Source organism: Nilaparvata lugens, chromosome 4, assembly GCF_014356525.2.
Source record: "Nilaparvata lugens isolate BPH chromosome 4, ASM1435652v1, whole genome shotgun sequence".
Taxonomy (NCBI): Eukaryota; Metazoa; Arthropoda; class Insecta; order Hemiptera; family Delphacidae; genus Nilaparvata; species Nilaparvata lugens.
This window is the reverse complement of record NC_052507.1, coordinates 34,091,378-34,111,292: the sequence shown is the minus strand read 5'-3', so window position 1 is coordinate 34,111,292 and position 19,915 is coordinate 34,091,378. Positions and strand designations below refer to the sequence as shown.

Below are 19,915 nucleotides of genomic sequence, written 5' to 3'. Positions count from 1 at the left end.
GAACTTGACGGTACATCTTAGCTATATCAGCTGTGAAAGCAATTTTATGCATACGAAAACGTAACACGATATCAAACAAGTCTGGTTGAACTGTGGGCCCTTTGAACAGGAGCTCATTGAGCGACACTCCAGAATTCGTTTTAGCACTGGCATCAAAGACTACTCTTAATTTGGTGGTGGTTGAGTCCGGCTTGAAAACTGCGTGGTGGGGAATGTAGTACACCTTTTCATGATCAGATGGGGGATCAACCAGAGTCATATGATTCAATTCTTGATATTCGCGCATGAATTCCACATATTGAGATTTCAACTCAGGTTGAGTGGAAAGTCGTTTTTCTAATGAACTGAATCGCTTTCGCGCTTGAAATTCGGATTGCCCTAAAGTGAAAAAATTATCCTTACGTGGAAGGGCGACCATAAATCGACCATCTTCTAAACGCATTGTGGTTTCATTGTAATGTTTTTCAACCTTGACTTCTTCAGCAGTTAGGGGTGCAATCGGAGTGAGCTCTTCAGTTTTCCAGAATTTTTCCAATTGATTAGAAATTTCAAAACTAGAGACAAAGTTCGAATTTGCATGATTGGGGCTGCAAATAGGCTGAGAAAGTTTCAATTTACCAAACACTATCCAACCTAGTCGTGTGTTTTGAATGATGGGACAACATGGATCGACCTTGATTTGTCCACCAGTCATGATGGATGCAAAAACTGACACATTAAGAAGAATATCAATTCCCTTGGGTTGATCAAAATGAGGATCTGCCAATTTGATTGTAGTAGGAATTTGAAATTCTGAGAGATCCAATTTGGATGCTGGCAAATTTAAAGAGATTTTGTTCACAACTAAAAATTCCTCTGTGGTGGACCAACTTTGGTCTGTCGACTTGACAGTTACTGAATGCACAACAGTGGATTTTACGGGAGTACTGGAAACAGTGTGAATCATGATATCTTTGTGCAACATAGGAAGTCCTAGGCGAGTAGCTAAGTGTCCAGCTATTAAGCAAGAATCACTGCCTGTATCCAATAATGCGCGGCACAAAACGGGTTGACCTGTCGAGTCCAAAACCATAACTTCAGCAGTAGGCATAATAGAAAGAGAAGACCTCTGATTGTTGTTGCTGAAAGCAGAACAACTGGAATAAATTGCAATATGATTGTTGGATGCTTTAAAAACTGGATCCGTATGAGCGGAAGACTGATGCGAACTGCCTGAGCAACCTAAGTCACTGATTGGGTATGTGCTAGTGGCAGGTTGATAACTGCTAGTCTGGTGACTGTCAACTTCTCTTGAAGACCTCGATGTCGACGGCGAGTTAATTGTTGAACATGCGCAGGAACCTAACACAGGTTGCACAGGACTAGATTGAATACTATTTGAAACAGCATTATTACCATTTCCTACGTTGGCATTGAAGGAACCTTCATGCAGCAGAGTGTGGTGCTTCCTACCGCATTGACGACAGGCACCTAGACAGGAATGTCCAAAAGCATAGGGCTTCAAACAATTGAAACAGAGTGACTTTCTCTTGACAGCTTCTCCACGAGCACTGGGAGCCAGCTTGAGCAATGATGGACAGCTGAAAACGTTATGACTTGTTTCTTTGCAAAACAAACAAGCAACACTTTTCTGAAATTGATTAGATTTAAACCTATTATTGTTATTGAATTGCTGCTGAGCAGCAGGCTTACTTGTGGAATGCATTGCCTTAGCATTGTTGCCATTATTAATAACAGATTTATGAAATTCCTTTGAGTTGCTTGCAGTACTTGAAGAAACGGCTTGCGCTACTTTATGTTGAGCTTCCATGAAACTCCATAGATTTTCCATTGAGGGAACAGCAACTAATGAGATGTGTCTTTCCCAATCTCTCAATGTGCGAGCATCAAAACGAGAAGTAAAAATATACATGTAAAGCAAACTTTTGATATCAACTTCTAAATTGATTGACTCTAAAGCATGAATGTTTGTTTTGAGATGGTCAATGAAATTTCTCCAAGAGGGAGCTGAATTTGAATTCAGAGCAGGTGGCGTTAAGATAGCAGCAACATGAGTGTCTGCTATTAAGCGAGGGTTGTCATAACGCTGCTTAAGCAAAGTCCAAGCTAAGTCAAAATTTCCATGTGGAACGTTCAAAATACGGTTAAGAGCTTCACCACTGAGGGCTTGCTTTAAGTATTGAAACTTTACACTAGGTGACACAGAAACGTTATCAGCAACTATAGCCGAGAATGATGAACGAAATTCTAACCAACGCTCAAAATCTCCTCCGAAACTGGGGAGCGGAATCTCTGGGAGTTTAAAACCCTGAAATTGAAAATCGGGCTGCCGAGTATAATGAGGTGGTGATTGAGGTTGAGGTTGATTGACTTCAGCCACTGAAGGTGACATTTGATTATGAGTGGGATTTCTCACTACTGGTTGATTACCAACAGCTGTTTGCTGAGACACATTAGGATATGTCATTTGATTATTTATGTGCAAATCTTGTACGGGCATATCTTGTGATATGTCATGAGATAAGATTTGGTTGTCACAAGTTTGATGCTGTAGCATCTGTTGCTGACTTTCGAAAGATTCACAAGTAATAGTAAGTTTAGCTATAACTTCAGTGAACTTTTGCATACAAGATACATGAGCGTCATGATCGATAGATTCATGATCGATTTGAAAGAAACAATCATCATAGAGCTCTTCTAATTTAGATAGTCGAGATCTTACGGTTAACAATTTTTGAAAATCATCAGTGTTTCTAATGATTGCATTCATATACTCGCTATGAATTCGCACAATTTCTCTAGCTACACCAATCCATTGTTGAACCATGGATTTTGGTTTTGTACTTGCTTTTGACTTGGACGACATATTGAAAAATACTAATTACAAATATAAATTTATAATACGACCTGAGCACCATCCACAGTAATAGCTGTGCGCAAAAATGTTCTTGTCACATAGAACAGTAGCAGGTTCGTTGATCTTGGGTGCAACGAAGAGCGATTGAGCGGCAAGACTTGGGCCAGCTTGTGCGCAGTGCGGTGTGGTGAGTCAAACAGGTGGTTGCAATGTTGTGCCAGTACGTAGCAGTGCGCTCGGCAATTGCAGCAATAGCATGAAAACCAGAATACACAGTGCGTTAATCCTAAGTAAGTTTAACACAATACACAGACATTTAAAAAATACACAAGAGATCCAATCATTTGGCATCGATAAAAATTTCAGCAATTACTGATTGTCCAGTGAAAGTGAAATGGGACTTTACAAATGGAAATATGAGGATGGCCTCCAAGGATCACTGAGATCAGCCGGCACGCGAGGACCAAAAACATGAAGAATTTGTCCAAGAGAAATTAGTGGACTGTATCTTATTTGTGTGGCAATGAGCCGAATGAATAAAAATGATGAGTAAGAAATAAATAAGTCTTATTACTTGCATGGACGAAATTCCACATATCCGAGATGAGTAACCACTGTGCTTGCAAGACTGATTGCAGCTTGGAGGCAAAATGGTAACTCTGATAGTAGCTAAGAAAAAAGGGTAAGACACCAAATGAAAAGATTGGTTAACAATATTCAATTTAATAAACAACAGAAAATAGTAAAAAATTTATATGAACAAAAACAGCAGTTGCTGTAACTAGATTTCAGATGGGCACATAAGCACAAAAGCAGAAAAAAGAGAATTTGATGTATCTTAAATACAAAATTGACTTTAAAATAATTGTATGAAATTAGATAAATTGCAAAGTTATTTTAATGCCTACTACTCAAATTGACCATGAATTATTAAGAAAATATAATTTTCAAAGGGGTGAATTGCTTTATGAAAATTTAATTTAGGTACTAGACCAAATTCGTAAAGACAAAACAATTTGATAATTCAATAGGTATACAAAATATCTACAGAGAACATTAGCTGTAAATACAAAGGTTAATTAGTACAACAAAAGAATAATACAATATAGGATGATATGTAAAACAGGGTATGCGCAAGATGCTAACAAAATGCTTGAATGATTAGATCGATTTGAGTCTTGAATAAATCGAGATAAAGACTTGAAACGTCTCAATCGTAGAAAACATAAGTTGACAAAAATGTTGGTAAAAATGAAAATTATTTAGTGCTGTCTAAAATTGGTAGAAAGCTCATCAATACATAATTATTACACACATCAAAACAATAGCACAATTATTTGAACGCTATATTGCGGTAGCAACCTAATCAAATTACTAAGTCAGTAGATTCAAAACTAGTAAAAAATGTGACTTGAATAAAGATAATAATAATAGCAAGGGCTAATTATTGTAATAACTGCAATAGGAAAAGATCTGTAGCAAGGTTACACATAGGCTAGCAAATAAAACGTTGTAAAACAAAGTAGGTTATGTAAATGGAAATGTAAACAAAACAGATTACACAAAAGAAAAATACGCTGAAGAGCGATGCAAAGACAAGTCCAAATTTGTAATGGCTTGTATCAAAACTAGTAAAGCAATACTTAGAATGCTTATGTAAATCGGGTTACAAAATATAGGTTATTATGAAATATACGCCGAAAGGCGATTTAATGACAAGTCCGAGAATTTGTAATAGCTATTACCAGAACTAGTAAAGCAATACTTAGAATGCTTATAATACAATAAACATAATTAGGAAAAACTGAAAAGTTCACTGAAGCGCTGTGGCTTCAAGGTAAGGTTATGTAAAAATTTGAATTTGCAATGAAAATTGCTGTTCAAAATATGAAGCAAAGGTGAAGCTTCAAAATGCAATGTTTCAAATATATTGAACGATTAATTGTGAATCCAATAATAACACACATTAAACGGGAGATTATGACAAAGTAGCCTAAAAAAATACAAAATGAAATTGAGGATAAAATATAAAATTACTCAGCTTGAGACATGTTGAATTGAAGAAGTAGGAATGCCCAGGAGAGGACAAAGTGCGACCAGCCTCGACTTGTAGACTTGTGAACATGGAGGTCCACCAAGTATGTGTTCAAATGGATTGAACACCCGATGAAGTTGAACTCCAGACGACCTTCTACGACGAATACTGTGAGTGCACAGTAGAGATGTTGAAGCAGCAGAGTACTATCAACGGAACCTTCTAAGGTTGAAGGCCCCCCGAGAGGTGACAGCGTGGTAAGACCAAGACTGACAAGAGAATAGAAGACGATCCAGAACAGCTTGAACTGAGAACGAATTCCTCGTAGAAGTTATCCTAAGCTGCCGTGCTTAGGAGGAAGCCTGAGTTTTGCCGAAGGAAACGGCCAATGCGGAGAAAACACACTTTGAGTAAAAGTTGTCCACGAGGACGCGGTGCACAAATTGAAATATTGAGCTATTTCAATAAATAACGAAGAGAAATTAATGATTTATGACTCAAAACGTCGAATATGATTAACGTAACAAGATTTAAAACCAGACATTGGTAAAATGTGAAAAATACGGGAAACTCAGAAATTTTGGTGACTGTGACTTATGGAGAAAGACGCTAACGAACGGCCATGTTGTCGACGAGTGAAGATCCTACAACCAAAAAGGCGGATGCGGAACGATGTGGAACTAACAGGAAATGACAAGAAAAACACAAAGCAAAAGACTCAAAACTTCACAGAAAGTCTTGAAAGAGATTAAAAAAATACAATCGCAATGACCATAAAATGATCAAAGAGTCAGACGATAATAATACAAGACACAAAAGCAATAAATGCGTGACGAACTTACGACTGGGGAAAAAATAAGGGGAAACACATTAAGTTGGCACTGGAAGCGCGCCAGATTCAAAAATGACGAACCGAACAAAGATACAACTGAAAACAAATGAAAGTAGTGCATACATCTAACACTTATTGCTGACCATATTATTTGAATCATTCTCATCTATTGTCAAGTTGGATCAGTTTATGAATCTATCAAAGTTCCAATGCAAATCAATATGGTGATTTCAATCAGGTAAATTATATATTATGGTCTCATTGAATCTGTCATTGTAGTCTAACTTTTGTAGTTGAAATTCATTGTAGTTAATGATAAATAATAAATACTTATTGTAGTAGAGAATTGCTTTCAAAATGCAATATTTGAGTCAGTAAAAGTTCCTTCCATCAAGTTTTTCCTTTTTTCAATTTGGATGGAGATTATTTCTCCAATTCCTTTGAAACTTTTCCTGCTACTAAAAATAACAATGATTTTCTTTAATATCTTCTCTGGTCAAATGATTGTAGCGAAAAGTATGTGAAAATTTATATAATCACGATGTTTTTTATTAGGAGGATAAAAATGATATTATAGCGCAAATATGTACTGCATTTTTCGGACTGTATCCAACAAAGATTTTACCATTACCATAAGTAGAAGGATCATAATTTACGGTATAATATTTTATAGAAATCATTCGAAGTTGGTGTAGTTTTCACTAAATATTGATAGCAAAAAATGTTGTTAAAAATTTATAAATAATAAAATTTATATTCTAGTTTTTATTTTTTAAACACAGTTGAACTAGTTTATTTCGAGCTTATGAATCTCATATAGTCAAGGTTTGATTATTGAAGTAGGCTACCTCTAATTCTTGGCTTAGACATCAAATACCATTTATTGTGCCGCTAGTTTTGGCTGTGATAGGCTAACTGAATAACTCTAATTTTCGTCCTCTCATTACTCTTATTAATTTGTTCCATTGGAAAGATAGTTGTATAATGACAAAGTGAAATACGGTATTATTCATGTGCCGTATTATAAATTCAAATTTTGACAAATTCAATTTCATTCATTTTTGAACAAATCGATTTTTGCATTTTTAGCCTACTTCTGATTCTTATCGGATATAAAAGTCAAATTCTAATAAAAATGTGACCGATATCCGAAAGAATTACCGTACGCAGTTGAAAAACTAATAAAAATATCTTGATGTAGACCGTAGACTTTGAAGCTATCCAGAAATAAAAATTATGTTAAGGGTCTGTATTGCCTAAATCTAATATTATATTTACTTTGCTTGATCCAGTAAAGATATCAATTCAAATTCGTTTTATCCTAAACAACTTTCTCTTACATAAATATTTCAAGTTGAACAAGATTAAGGTTAATAGATGAGGATGAATACTAAATTAATAATAAATGATTACTTCAAAAAATGAACAACTTGTAAAACTTGAAAACAAAAAGACAAATTAAATCAATATAAAATATATTGAAACATCTACCCATTTTATATTGTTACAGAGTTTTAATTGAAGACTAATCTATATAATAAAAGTTCCTAGGGAATTTAACATAAACAACCTTAAACCTCTTCTCTGAGTATTGTAGGTTCAATCAATTGCTGAAATTGATAAAGTAATAATCGTAATAAGTGTTGTCAGAGTCAATTACTGTGATTTGAACAATAAATGAATAAATAAATAACAAAAATTATCATGACTACCATCAATAATAAATACAAAAATAATTTGAAAAAAAATTAGATGAACCACTTCTCCAGGATGGCATCTGAATGACTTTAAGATGAAAAATTCTATTGCATTATAAATAATGTCAATGTGCACAATGTGTAAGATTGATTGTTGTGTTCCAGGGTGTGTGTGTGTGTGTGTGTGTGTGTGTGTTTGTGTGTGTTTTGGTAGTTGCTGGCATGGGGCCCTGGCTACTGTAGACTGCATACTGGCTGTGATATAGGTTTATAGGTGGCACCTCCTTCATATCATTATATATACTGTAATGTGTTGTATATTGTTGATGCCTACCTGCCATAATTTATTTCACATGGCTGTTACACTGCTACCAAAACTAATGCAATCCATAAGCGTGGTTCTGTCGCCCTGTTAATGCACTGAGCAGAGGAAAGCAAGTAGAGGTCTGTCCAAAACGAGACACATATTTTGCTAGAGCGCTCTCGATTCAGCTTGCAATTCATGTATTCCATGTTCCTATTCTAGGAATTGCTGTCTGTATTTTGTGGATTATTAGTATCATTATAATATTTCATGAAGAGCAGTGTAGGTATGAGGCGATTCATTTTATAATTCTGTTATCAAGGTGTAAACTATATTATTATTATTTCCTGTCATATTATTCATTATCTATTTGGATGGTAGACTATCTTTGTTTCATGAGCAGTTCTACATAAATACTACAAATGAGCAGTGCATAAATAAAATAATCTATTCTGGAAAGAGTCGATTCTGAACTTAACAAGAAACACATTTTTTGAAATTCATTTAATTTTTATTTAGGAAATTCTTCAGAGTTCAAAATTAAGACTAGCAAGATAATGTAAATCCAAAAACAAAATTGAAATCGTTTTGCATTTGTTATCTCACTTGGGAACAGTGTGTCACAGTTGACATGGACAAATAATTAGAAATAAGCTAAGGTTACAAAATACTTCCTGCCATACAGGTGCACTATTTCAGTGCCTTTTTCCTTCTATCTTTTTCCGTTTCGAGTGGTGATTGTTCTGGTTTACTGTGTTTTTAGTTAATTCGAAACTCATCCATGTGTCCAGTTTCCAATGCCACAAACTACTGTCGTCGTCGATCTACTGTTATAGAACATACTTGGTTGAATTTTATTCTGTGGGACGTTTTATACCTTTCTTGTCATCCAGCTGACCTACTGTTGAATAATATTGAAATTCTGATTTGTAAACGTTCGCCAAGTTCTGATATCAATTGTTGTACTAATACATGTATTCTATATTGTTCAGTATACTATTCATCAATAGGTTTGTTATTTCAAGTTTTAATTTTATGTACTTCAAATAGATTGCGAAACATCTTATATAGAATTTGGAAGTATTATTACATGATTGACCCAATTGGTTTTCCATTGTATTCTTTACTCTCATATTTCAAATATGGGAATAGAATTTCGAAAATACATACCGGTACTGCCCAATCCTAATAAATTGACAATCTATTCTCTGTGGAATTCCTACAGGCTATTAGGATCAGTACAAGATCCATATGGTTATGTGAACATAAGTAACTTCATTCCAATTTTGGGTCTTGTAAGTACTTGAGTACTTGAAAGAGATACAATCTGAGATACCTCCATGGTATGTATTCATGAGTGAATTTATGCTTGTATACTTATGGCTTTTATTGGCAAAGAAATCCTCTCGGTAACATAGCATTAGAATATCAACTTGTATAAATATATTCCACAGGTATTTTATATTCTTCAGTATACTGTTCATTATTAGGTTTGTTATTTCAAGTTTTAATTCTACAATTAAATTATATTTCAATCATTCTTCATGAATATTATTACAATATTTCATATAATGTTGAATTTTATTAACTGTTTAGAGAATTCATTCAAGGAAGGAGTTGCCTAAGGTTTCTTTAATAATTCATCTGAATACTGTATTTGTCTTCCTTCCCACATGAATTATCATTGCTTGAATACTTCTTATTAAAAATTTACTAGACTATCAAAATATGACATATACTACGCTTACTTATTCTTTTGATATTATTCAATCGAATGATTTTTAATTTAATTGATTAAGATTAACAATTTACCAAATTAAAAGTAGTAGTAGTAGTAGTAGTAGTAGTAGTAGTAAGTAGTAGTAAAAATGACTTTATTGATGATTCAAACATATTACAAAAAATGAAATTCATATAAAGAAATAGCAAAAACTAAATAAAACACCTTTAACATAATAAGAAAAAACAAGACATTATTATGGCATATCCTGTCTGCCAGGAGTCGGTTTTAATAGTTGAATTCTTCTATTAAATCTTTTCTAAGTTTAAGAGCCAATTTCAAGAAACTCATCAATTTTCCCCAATCTTTCCCATTTATCCACTCAACTACTTCTGCCTCAGTGAGTACATATTTACCTAAGTATACTCTACGAACACCCCCTAACATCGGGCAAGCCCCCATAAAGTGAAGCATATCCTCTATCTCGCCCCTGTTACATAATGAGCATCGCCATTGTGTTACTTCTCTGCCGTGCGAAAAATTGAGGTGGAAAAGATACCCCCTAGCCTTAACTAATAAACTTATCTTCCTCCTATCAAAATGACCTTCAAGATAAGATCTACTATCGTTCTGCCGCTCTAACCGTTTATACAATCCGTGAAACTGGGCTTCATTCATCCTTCGTACCCACTCATCTCTCATTTTCTCACACAAATAACTAAATTTATTCCTCCATTCACTCTTTTCATTCAAACATCTTACTAGATTACACCCAAATTCATCATCCCATCTCCTCCATTCCTTGTACCATGAAATCTTACTTATTAATACTTTCTCTGCTAATACTCTAGGCAGCCTTCCTCGGGGCAATTTCATAACTATTCTAAAAATAAATTCCACGTGTAACTTTATTATAAATAAGAAAATTGGTTCAATATCCAGTTCTAAGTGAACTATGTAATTGGGAGTCGATTGCGGTAACATAAAAAGTTTTTTAGCAAAATATCTTGGCAAGGTTTCTAGAACATCATAGTTTTTACAACCCCAGACCTGTGCTCCATATGTTGCCACTGTTCTTACTACTGCTCTATAAACTTTCCACTTCACCTTCATATCTATGTTATTGTTAGCAATGAAGTTACGCCAGACACCATTCATTCCAAATTTTGCTAGTGACGATCGCTCTCTAATATGTTCGGCAAATGATAATCTTGATGTTAGGATAACGCCCAAATATTTGTACCTGTTCACCACTTCTATCTCCTCACCACCTAGATACCATTTCTCATGCTCCGCCAAGCGTCCTCCCTTCCTAAATACAACTATTTTAGACTTTCCTCTATTTATCACTAGACCCCACCTTTCACAATAACACTGGATATCATCAACCATTCTCTGCAAAGCCTTTGGTGTAGATGCTAATAAAACTAAATCATCCGCATACAGCAGAACCTTTACGTTTAAATCATCCAACCAGATTCCCTCCCTTAAGCTATCACTCAAATCATTAATAAACAAGGAGAAGAGCAACGGGGACATCAATCAACCTTGTTTTAATCCGCATGTTGTCTCGAAAAAATTCGACATCTTTTTTCCACACCAAATACTGGCCTTTGTGTCTACGTACAAACTAGAAATAATTCTAATAAACTGGTCTGACAAGCCCATCGCATAAAGTTTCTGTATGAGCGCTACTCTAACAATTTTATCATACGCGGATTTCAAGTCTACGAAAAAACAATACATTTTCTTCCCTCTACCTTTAAGTTTCAAGTTAATTATACTAACAAGGTTGAAAATATTGTCAGCAGTCGAATATCCCTTTCGGAAGCCTGCCTGATACTCACATAACACTCTATTTACGTTCACCCACCTTTCTAGTCTTCCAAGCATCACCCCTGCAAACCATTTAGCAATCGAGTTTACAAACGAAATCCCTCTATAGTTTTCTACATCTGATAAATCACCTTTTTGAATATGGGGAAAATAACTGTTTCACTAAAACAACTTGGTATTTCTGCGTTTTGGAGTATAAAATTGAATAGCGACAAAATAATATCCAACAGTTCAACGGGAGCTTTCTTAAAAAATTCTATCGGTATTCCATCCGTACCAGGGGCTTTTCCATCTTTACCTCTTTCCAGCGCTACCTTTAACTGATCCCTTCCTATAATTGCATCCAAGATCTCACTCCTATTGCTAGGGCCCACATGTGCCTCAATACCTCTTAGAGCCTCTGCTGTAAACTGGCGCTCAAAAAATCCTATCCACTGTTCCGGTGTTATTTCATTACTAGTTAACCTTCTTGATGATTTAAATAAACTCACAGTTTCCCAAAAGTTTTTGGAGTCTCTTACATTAGCCAATTTTTCTGCCGCATCTTGATAATACTTCTTCTTTTTATTATCGCACAATAATTTATAATTACATTTTAATTCTAAATATGTACGTCTAGTGATCTCGGAATTACTATTTCTAAACAAATTTAACATTTTAAAACACCTCACTCGCGCTCTTTCACACTGCCAATCATACCACAACTGTTTAAATTTACCATTCACTCTATTACTCTCCCGCTGTGCATTCATACTCTCCTTAATTATTACAAGTATTCGATTTGTAGCGCATTCAACATCACTAACCTCAATCACATCTGATTCATTCAATTTATTTCTTATACGCTCTTGATACTGTCGCTCTATATTTCCTGGCCAACCATACCTCGGTAGCGGCAACAAATAATCCTCATTCACTCGCAGCTCACTCACAATGACTTCTACCTCTACAGGGAAATGATCAGAAAATATTTCTTGTTTCACCTTAAAATCATTAATATCATTAAGCATAACTCTAGACACACAACATAAATCTATTACTGACGCACCTGAACCTCTCGTGAACGTAAACTCTCCTAACTCATCACCCATAGTTCTTCCATTTAATATAACTAAATCATATCTTTCACAAAAGTCTAAAATCAATCTACCTCTACGGTTCAATACTAAATCTTTTGATCTTCGATCCCATGTTATTCTACATTCTGGATTTAATAATTCTTCTGGTATTACCTGGCTATTCCCTACTCTACAACATATTTTAGTCCTTTAAAAATGAGATTATTCCTTCTGGATCTATCTTCTAAATTAATGAGCCTACTCTTAAGCTGAATGTTCTCATCTCGTACAACTTTAAGTTCCTTTTTCAGTTTTTCATTCTCCGCGCACATATTTCCTAAACTGTTCTTCAAATCCTCAATATCAGATTTAGAAGCTACCATTTCAAGTTTTTGATCCAATAACCTACTCAAAACCTGCTCGATATTCTGAGATTGAACCGCTTCTGACGAATTTCCAGTCATTGTAGTTGTCGATTTTTTGGGTTGTTGCTTTCTATTTTCGTCTGGTGAACTCAAAGGTCTCTTACCTTCTCGCCTTCCACTCGTAGATTTAAAATATTTATCCACTGTATTGCTCATTAAAACCAAGCAAAAAATAAAATTAAACACTTCACAAGTCCGAACACAGTTGACACGATTAGGTTAAAGGCGATAAGAGAGCTCGTCAACAATCCAACCGTTCACTTAGGCAGCTGATAGCCGACTCTCTTAATTAATTAACAGTAGTATCATTCTATTTATAAAATCTGACAAGGGCTTACTCCTTTTTTTGATGATTTAAGAAAATGTACCTGAGAAGATCCTTGGGTATGGGTAAAATCTTCCGATTCACGCTGGTTTCCAATAGGCGAGTAATCTTTCAAAACGAATATGAGGTTTGCGTCAGCAGACCGCCTTTCTCAATGAGAACCACTTATCAATGTAGACTATTTTGGCAATAAATTTTCTGGTTGGTCTCGATTTTCCTCAACTTCTCTAGTCTTTTTTCCTCAACTACTATTCGTCGTGTATGTTACCCAAGTTGAAATAGAATTAGTTGTATTGGTAGATTGGTACCGTGAAACCTGTTGGTTGGTTGATTGTTGCAAGTTGAGTTTCTAGGCGAACATGGTCGGTCGATTTTATGTTACATAATCTTAAACTGGACTTTCTCTCTCCGTTGCTTTAATGTACAATAATTATTGTCTCAATACATGTTCTCAACATATGTAAACTGAATCGTTTTCCATTGACTGTAATGTATTGAATTGTAATCCTGCGGTTGAGTATTCTATTTTTCTATTTAATAAAATTGTGCAGGAACTTTATAAGCAATTCTATCGGCATTCATCATGGATATTCTACTATAAGGTGAGCGTTATGCCAAATTCCTAACAGCGAGTCTTAGTCATAGGCAATCGAGTTGATTTTCTATTTGCAATTTTTACTGAAGTCAACTGTTTTCTTTGTAGACACAACAGTTGTAATGTTCAACAATTCAATCATTAATATATTGTTTTCTGTGGTACATTCATTTATTCTATTTCTCACGTCAAACTTCAAAATTCAACATTTTCAAATAACTATTCCTAGACTGGAAATTAAGTGGCGAATCAGTGATGTGTGATTTCATACCTTTGGACAACATTAATTTTTTATAAAAATTTTGTAGAGAAATGGTACAGGCTCAGCCTGGTTCTTCCTTCATGGTCATAATTATAGTCTTTGGTACAATAAATGAAATTCAAAATTTGTACGTATGCCTCCCTGATAGAAAAAAAGTAGCTTACTCCCTACTACTCACACTTTATACTTCAATTTTTTATACTTACTTCCTAGTTGTAAGAACTTTACTTGTAAGAAATTGTAGCTTCCTCCCTACTGCTCACACTTTATACTTGAATTTGTTATACTTACTTCCTAGTAGTAAGAACTTTGAGAATACTCAAATCAAATCACTTTTTTATTTTGACATCATCATAAATAAATGACACTTTACATTATATAACATTTTGTAGATTAATAAACTTATCCAACTAGGATTTGATAAAACAAAATGAATTTTGTTACTATCATACAAAATCACTATAATTTATTAGTCAAAACAAAAATACTACTTGCTAAATTATAAAAAAATTTGTTTGCAAGTAGGAGTCTCTTGTGAAAAAAATTTAGTTAATGCTACTATATTCACTCGCAGATTCACTCACCATTCATGCAATTGAAGAATAGAAATTACATGTGAACAAGTGCTATTATTTTACAATTTAATTAGTTACAATGAATAAACTTTCAATAAGTTCTGGTGAAATACTAATAAGCCATTAGAAAATCTGTTTTTTAAATGGAAAAATATTATTAGTTCTTTTAATTGAATCAGGCACATTGTTGAAAAATTTGGGGCCAAGGAAAACAAATGATTTTTGGAAAAAGGTTGTATGTGGTCTAGGAAGCCTTAAAATGTTATTAGTTGCACTTCTTGTGCTATATAGGTGATCCTCCTCATATACCAGCCTACTGCGATCACCTTATAACAAACAGTAAGAAGGCAGAACCTTAAAAACAAAAATATACTGCAGTGGTAGACATTTGTAAAATTGGAAGATTGGGAACGAGTGTTCTGTTCTCCTAACACCTTTCATCACTCGGATTATTGATTTTTGTAAGGTGACTAGAGGCTTTAAATTGGTTTTATATGTAGAGCCCCACCAAGTTATACCAAAGTTAATTTTTGAGTCAACCAAAGCAAAATACAATTCCCTCAAGACTGCCTGAGGAAGCATTTTTCTAAGAAAATAAAATTTTCTCAGGAGAATAAAAATATATGTTCTCAGATTTCTAATATGATTAGACCAAGTCAGCCTATCATCAAGCACAACACCAAGATATTTCATAGAGTCGGACTGTATTACAATGTCGCAATCACAGTTTCTTCTCTTATCACAAGCACCATTATGAAATTCCAATTGTGATTGTAATTGCCAGGCGTTAGACATGGAGAAAAGCAAATATTTAGTTTTTGATACATTGAGAGCGAGCCCGTTGAAATTAAACCACACAAGCAATCTATTTAAATCTTCCTGAATCTTAATATAAAGATTTTCACTATCTTGGCTACAATATGAGGAAGCTGTATCATCAGCAAATGAAACGGGGGGATCCATTGAAGTTCCCCTGAAAAAGGTCATTTATGAAAATTTTAAATAGCACAGGACCCAAAACTGAGCCCTGTGGCACTTCATATTCAACATTCAGGATTTCACTCTTAGCATTCCCAATCACTACATACTGTGATCGACCACTCAAATATGAGGCAAACCAATTGTGCGCCACACCTCTTATGCCCGCTCTGTACAATTTCTCAAGTAATACAGAGTGGTTCACTGTATCGAACGCTTTCTTTATGTCGAGAAAAAGACCAGCAACACAGGGTGTAGTTTTAGAGTTAAGACTAACATATATAGTAGCCATAAAGCTTTCAAGAGCCATCTCAGTGCTAAAGCCCTCTCGGAAGCCAAACTGGCGACTGTAGAAAAAATTGTTCATGTTTAGAAATTCTAACAGTCTTTTTTTTATTATTTTCTCTAATAATTTAGAAAACACTGAAACCAAAGAGATAGGTCTATAATTGCCCAGAATGGAATGAGAGCCATTTTTAAAAATACTCTCATTATCATTCATACTGATCTCATTGGAGTCATCTAGTAGTGCATATCTCATACACTCTTCAATCTTCTCATATTAACTAGACTAGGAGCAATTAAAATAGGAATTGCATTAATTTTTCTGCTCCATCCGTGTCTTGCTGTACCGTCCCAATTTATTTAAAAATCAGTTTTGCACGATTTGATTTGAATAATAGTTGTACAATGACAGCGACCTTGACTTGGCTGGTTAGAGGCGGCATCAGTAGTGCAATGATGGCAGGTGGGAAGGGCCTCTCTCTCTATTCTATAACCTGAGCGATTTTATATCAAGCTGTGCCATGCACCTCTCCTTGTTTTCCCTTTCAAGGAGTCGCATAACTTACGCAACTGATCGTTTCAATTTATTTTATTTGGCTCGGCAATCGCGCTCTATTGCTTCTCATCTTAATGCTCGACTGTTTTTCACGAGCATTGTCATCTTCTATTGACTGAAATATTTCAAAACATTGAGTTTTCTCGATTATACTGTAGTGTCACCTTCATAGCTGAGGTACCTTTTAATAGGTCTACCAATATTCGGATTCAGGTTCTTCTTCAATTAAAATAATAGCAAAGCTAACAAGAAGAAGCAAACAAATACAAGCTGAATTTTTCTTAATGCAAACGAAAAGCATGAATATAACAACACACACGTTTCTCATTCTTGATAATGAATCATTTTCACCCATAATCTTCCACGTTGGGAGCTCTACGCTTAATAATAATTGAAAAAAATTATTTCAGCTTTGATTTCAAATGCCTGAAAAATATTTCTTCCTTTAAAATAATTATTCAATGAATCGTAGATCTATTCAGATGTAATCAGGAAAACCATTGAAATTACTGAAGAAATTCGAATATTGAATAGAATTCCATGAATCTCAATGAACTCTTGAATTAAATTGATTTTAATGAATCTCAATTGACTTTCATAGTTAAGGTTTATTTAGAATGCAATTGTTCAGTGTCGGTAAGTCCTGAACCTGTTGGAAGTAAGGATATTGACATGATTTGTTGAGTTTATGATGTTCGTAAGTTCTGGACCTGCAACATAAACTTACAAATATTTTCTTCTTACAAATACGGGAGAATCACCACTTCAAGTCACTTACATTATCTCTCTTCCTAGATTTTCTTGTGTTACTACTTATTGATACTCTTATTGTTACTCTTGATTTATTACTTATGTATTTGTTTTTCTAGTAACACACTTCTTTACAATATATTGACAGACGAATCTGGGTCGCCCAGAGGTTGATAATTAAAACCATATTACAAAAAAACCAGCGTTTTCCCACCAATCTACTATTCAATATATTTCCAGTAATGAATGTTAGGCAGATTTTCATAAAAACTTTAGTAATTTACATTTTCAATAATAAGGACACTTTTTTTCAGAGAGATTCAACACAGTCATCTAACCAGAAACCAAACAATGTCACGTTTATTTAATCCTACTATTAGTATCAGTTTGCAAAGGCACAATTCATTTTACATTTCGCAATGGCTCTATAGAAACCTTCCTCCAGAAATAGTTGAGGCTGGGGCGGGCCGAGTCACTGTAGTGTTAAAGCACAGAATTTCTGAATGGTTAATGTATGTTGGATGGCAGGATGCAGAGAATTTAATCAAATCACCTTATGTTTGAAATTCAAATTTTAATCTGTTTTTCTTACCAAATACATTTTGCAAAAAGCGATTCCGGCTGTTCTGGTGTGATGAAAATAATAATATTATTAATAAATTATAAAAATAGGTATTATTACAAGCCGATTGTCTAATTTTCTTCCAATGGATCTATCTTTTCTTCCTTCTCAAATTCAAATTGATTTTTTTTATACAATTAATCCTAAAAATATATTAAATATAATCTATTTTTATTTCATTTACCGTATGTATCTTATACTTATAGCCCAATATTTTTTATTGTAACACAACTAATCTTAAGAACTGCTCCCACACACGGACGTAATAGTCTATGTGGGTTCTAATATTCATTTTATAATTGTAATTGTGTTGTTAAAATTGTATGATACGTGAATAAAAAATAAATATTGAAATTGAATCGTCCTATGGTGAGGTCCACGTTATAATGACAGTATTTGATCAACTTTGGTTTTGATATCCTTGTCTATCATTCGACAAAGCCGGTGGTACTATCCACAACGATGCCAATTATGTTTTTGACAGTGTAGAAATATAATTAATTAATTAATTCAGAGAATCGGCATCGCTTTTTTTCTATCTTTATCCACTACCATTATAACGTGGACCTCACTATAGTCCCTTCAGTTGGATATTCGTCAGTTGTAGCAAAGAGGATGAAAATACAGTACATTCTATTTTATTTGGTTGTAGTCATTTTGAGAGGGGCATCTCTAGCTGTGGAGCATCTCGTCTGCAAGTTCTTTATTTTGGAAGGTTCCAATATGAACTCTTGTATTTATGCAATTTAATTTGATGTATAAGATTCCTATAATCAGTATACTCCAATCATTATTGACTCCACAGCAGACGCTTGAAATGTTTGCTATGGAATTTTGCAGCAGTAAAACAAGAAGATGACTGGCGGTCGTGGACTGTTGGTAGCTGAGTTGCCGAGCAGCAGCCGGACACGCCATCAACTCAGGCACCGTTCTTTCCTTATTTTCTAGGTGCACCTTTTATTTTTCATTTTATCCTTTGAAAACTCTTTCACTATCTGTTTCTCTTGGCTTCGCTTATCCCATTATTATCTTTCGTTCTCTCTCTTTCCACTTTTTATAGTGTTTTTCTCTCTCGTACATGCATGCAGTTTGACTGTGGTGGCCGCGGCCTTCACGGAACCAAGTGACGCGCGCACTCACAGCGCATGCGCATGCGCAGTCAAGTTCAAGGACGACAAGCAGAGGCTGCACTTCTCTACTTCCTCTGTTTCCTATTGGCTCTCTCTTGCACACTCTTCCTTTTCCTATTGCTAGTCTCTTCTGCACACATTTTTCCTTGCCTAGGCCTACCTGGTATTTCCAGACCACTCTCCTGGCTCTGCTAGCTTTCCTTACAACGCGGCTGTTTGCTTTTTATTGCTAGCTAGGAGGAAAATGTCTGATTCAGGTGAATGTCGTATCCAGATCCAAAGGGATACCTGTTGCAATTCAATTCCATCAATTTGAATACTGAGGATTTAAAGCAGCTTGAGTAAAGAGAAAAGCTGGTTTCCATTCACAATTCGCAAAAGCTAGCCATTCACAATTCGTTTTCTTGTCCAATTTGAGGTCTAACATCCAATGTTAGATTCGACGTCGGACTAAATGGGTTTGTTGATGTTGAGTCGAGTGTTGGATGTCTAGCCGGACGAGTTGGATCAATATTGGTCAGAGCGTGAGTGATGAATGATCCGACTATTGGTCTTACTACCGCTCCAACATTCTTAGACCTTCAGTCGGATAGTGTATTTTGGATTATTTATGTCTTCTTGAAAAAGTAATTGTGATAAGTATAGTGTGATTTCCTTTTTCACAAAATTGCAAAACTATCCCATATTTATTCCAGAGTCAAACTTATTCTAGAGCCCAGAACTTTGTAATATTTGTTGATAGTAATAGTAGATTGCAATTTGGTAGTAAATAATAATTTGATGTGTTGTGTTGCAGGTCTCGATGATGTCTTCTGACAGCTCAACCGGGATGGTTCACATAAAAAAAGAAGACGAGGTTAGAATTTGTCGATCAACTTCAGACACTCTGGTGGTATCAGCCACATTGGAGTCTGAAGTGAGTCTTGGTTGTTGCCCACCCCACTAATCCACTAAAATGTGCCTTACACCCTCCATGTTGGTTTTATCCTGTGGCAAATTTCTAATTATTATCATCAAAGTTGCATGATTTGTACTAATTCATAGAAGTTATTTGGGAGACTTGATTTACTTTC

The 19,915-nt window shown here is 34.8% G+C and overlaps 1 protein-coding gene across 9 annotated transcripts in view; it reads left to right on the top strand.

The window, feature by feature from the left end:
- Positions 1-19,915, top strand: part of LOC111054858 (steroid hormone receptor ERR2) — a 71,333-nt gene that overhangs the window by 31,851 nt on the left and 19,567 nt on the right. For 4 of the 9 annotated variants that reach the window (XM_022341977.2, XM_039427363.1, XM_039427362.1 and 1 more), the window contains one exon: positions 19,639-19,758. In XM_022341977.2, coding sequence (XP_022197669.1) covers positions 19,639-19,758 — 120 coding nt within the window. Of the gene's footprint in view, positions 1-5,855; positions 5,963-19,638; positions 19,759-19,915 lie in introns of those variants that run through there. The other 5 variants (XM_022342018.2, XM_039427365.1, XM_039427364.1 and 2 more) reach the window with 2 other exon arrangements.